This window comes from Lactuca saligna, chromosome 9, assembly GCF_052625555.1.
Source record: "Lactuca saligna cultivar CGN05327 chromosome 9, ASM5262555v1, whole genome shotgun sequence".
NCBI classification, from domain to species: domain Eukaryota; kingdom Viridiplantae; phylum Streptophyta; class Magnoliopsida; order Asterales; family Asteraceae; genus Lactuca; species Lactuca saligna.
This window is the reverse complement of record NC_136425.1, coordinates 158,695,734-158,698,332: the sequence shown is the minus strand read 5'-3', so window position 1 is coordinate 158,698,332 and position 2,599 is coordinate 158,695,734. Positions and strand designations below refer to the sequence as shown.

The window sequence follows — 2,599 nt, the reverse complement described above, 5'->3', positions numbered from 1 at the left end:
TTTTTATTTTAAAAAAATACTTACTTTTTTATATACGTGTCGGTACAAATTTGAGTCCGTCTTATTTATTTTTATGTAAATGTCAAATGTAATACATAAAAATAAAACGTACTAAAATTACTTATTTATTTTTGTGTACATGTTACATGTATAATTTCTATTGGTTAACATAAAAAAATTACTTATTTATTTTTATATGCATGCTACATGTTGTAATACATTTTTTATTATATTTGTTTGGTATGGCTTTGGCTCCTTTTTGCCAATTTAAATCTTACTAATTTCTATTTACCATATAACAACTTATTTTCTACTTACTTCTCAAATTTTCAAATAAATGTAACAACTTATTTTCTACTTACTTCTCAAATAAATTACTATCGCTGCAACGGTTAAATCCTAGTTAAAATTTAACTTAAAATATCAACTATGTTATAACTTCCAGCTATGTTATAACTTCCAGCACGAAGACCTAGGATTTCTCAGTATATGGATAAGCAAAACTATTCAAAACCGACATTCATTAATAAATATAATACTAACCTTATCTATGGAAGCCACGTGGATAAAAACTAAATACATGTGGATATTGTCAACCAGAACTCAAAAAGATAAGTACCTGCAAACCTGAAAGTTTTAACTTGTTTGACTTAAATAATAAACTTTTTGGATTTTATCGGAATGCAGTTACATTTTAAAAAATAAAATTCAACCTATAAATCATTTTAACATTCGCCCAGTTAATAAGTGAAGATTTAAGCAATGATTTTTTATACCTAAAAGCCTTTATAAGATTCCCCAACTAAAAAGTTAGAGAATAAATAAATATTTACTATCGACTGTTCCTTTAAAAATTAGAATATTTCCGATAAATACGTGTAGATTTATGATTTAACTCTATTCTTTTATTTGAAGGAAAAAGAAAACTTATAGTAAATAACTAAATCCTGTTTGATGAATTTAGTTATTTGCTCTTTTTAATTTCAAGACGTTTATATCACAGCTACCGAAAACATGACTAAGAACCTCATATAATTTGTTGAAACAAAACCTATATTAAATTTGTAACTATTTAAATCTTTCTATTATTTAAATTAATAGGAAAAACACTGGTAACAAATTATTTCAACCTAAAAAACGCAATATATCATTCAAACCTTATTTAAAATGCAACATATCGTATACATTAATAAAGAAAAAACATAGTAAATGTTTAATAGTAAACTTTATAAGCACAAAATTTTCAGATATATAAGGATTTTTACAATTATTGACCTTAATTATGTTTTCAAACATATGACCTAAAATATACAACAGAAGAGAAGTATATAATAATAACAGCAACCATATTTCATTTTATTTACAAGAACTATATATATAAAGACAAACATAACACATAAAATGCTATTTTATTCAAGGAAAAGTGAGCAAACTCCATTGATTCCGATGAATCCTTTTGATTAAACAAAAGTCGAGCCAACTCCATTGATTCCGATGGTTCAGCTGTATCCACCGGGTCGATCCCTCACGTCTTCACAGCTACTATTGGTCTTCTCAACGCCATGATTAAGCTCTGGGTCCTTACTTGGGTGGCTGGTGTTACCTCCGGTGACTCGATCTTTAACGTTCTCACTGGTGTCTTTAGCTGCACCCATAATCTTCCCCATTGTTTGCTTTGCCCTATCTGCCAATGCATTACCTTCATCCTACAAAAAAACTCATTTCCAGTTATTGTATAATTATCAAATCTGAATTTCACGTATGTACGAGAACAAAGTTCAGATCTTTATATGTAAAAGAAAAATTAATGAATTGCAATTGTGTGGGTACCTCCCGGCGAGAATCAGAGTCGGAGAAGGAGGCGAAACCGCCGCCTAACTGGCCATTGGCGAAGAGAGCAGGTCTGGAGGCGTAAAGGAGATTATGCCTGCGAATCATCATTCCGATTCCTGTTACTTTTGTTGAAGACATTTCGTTGAATACGTTGCTATGAGATATGTTATGTTGTACTTCCCTTCTCTATTTCAATGATTTGATGAACGTAGAATGAAATATTGAAATGAAGGAGGATGTCTTGTTTTATAGGAGGGAGAGGAAATGGATAGACGCATGTTTGTCGAACGACCGCACGTAGTGTTTGGAGGTTGGTCCAAATTTATCGGTCAGTTTGTGTAAGAATACATCGTCATCCGTTCCTTTTTATTTATTTATTTATTGATATTTAGAATTTTAAAATCCAAAAAATACGTTCATAAATCAAATATTAATACTTTGAACTAATGTCATAAAACGAACTGAACGTTCACTGAAAAATTCATGAACCGTTCAGCGGGAAGTTCGTTTATATTCGTTTATTTAATAAATGAATAAAAAGAACAAAAATGAACATAAATTCTCGTTCGTTTAGTTAAACGAACGAACATGAACAATGGTCTTGTTCGTTCAATTATGTTCGTGAACGTTCGTTTATGTTGTTCATTTAAGTTCGTTTATGTTTGTTCATATAAGTTCATTTTATATTCATATATGCTTAAACGTGTTGATTACAATACTATATTATATGTTCATTTATGATCATATATGTTCGATTATTTTTTTT

The 2,599-nt window shown here is 29.5% G+C and overlaps 1 protein-coding gene across 1 annotated transcript; it reads right to left on the bottom strand.

Annotated features, from left to right (window-relative positions):
* Positions 1-1,206: 1,206 nt before the first annotated feature.
* LOC145017936 (uncharacterized) lies at positions 1,207-2,135 on the bottom strand. The gene is made up of 2 exons (XM_078975881.1): positions 1,831-2,135; positions 1,207-1,706 (listed from the first exon to the last, which is right to left on the bottom strand). Exons 1-2 carry the CDS (start codon positions 1,969-1,971, stop codon positions 1,500-1,502), a joined length of 348 nt encoding a protein of 115 aa, XP_078832007.1. The 5' UTR covers positions 1,972-2,135; the 3' UTR covers positions 1,207-1,499.
* Positions 2,136-2,599: the final 464 nt, after the last annotated feature.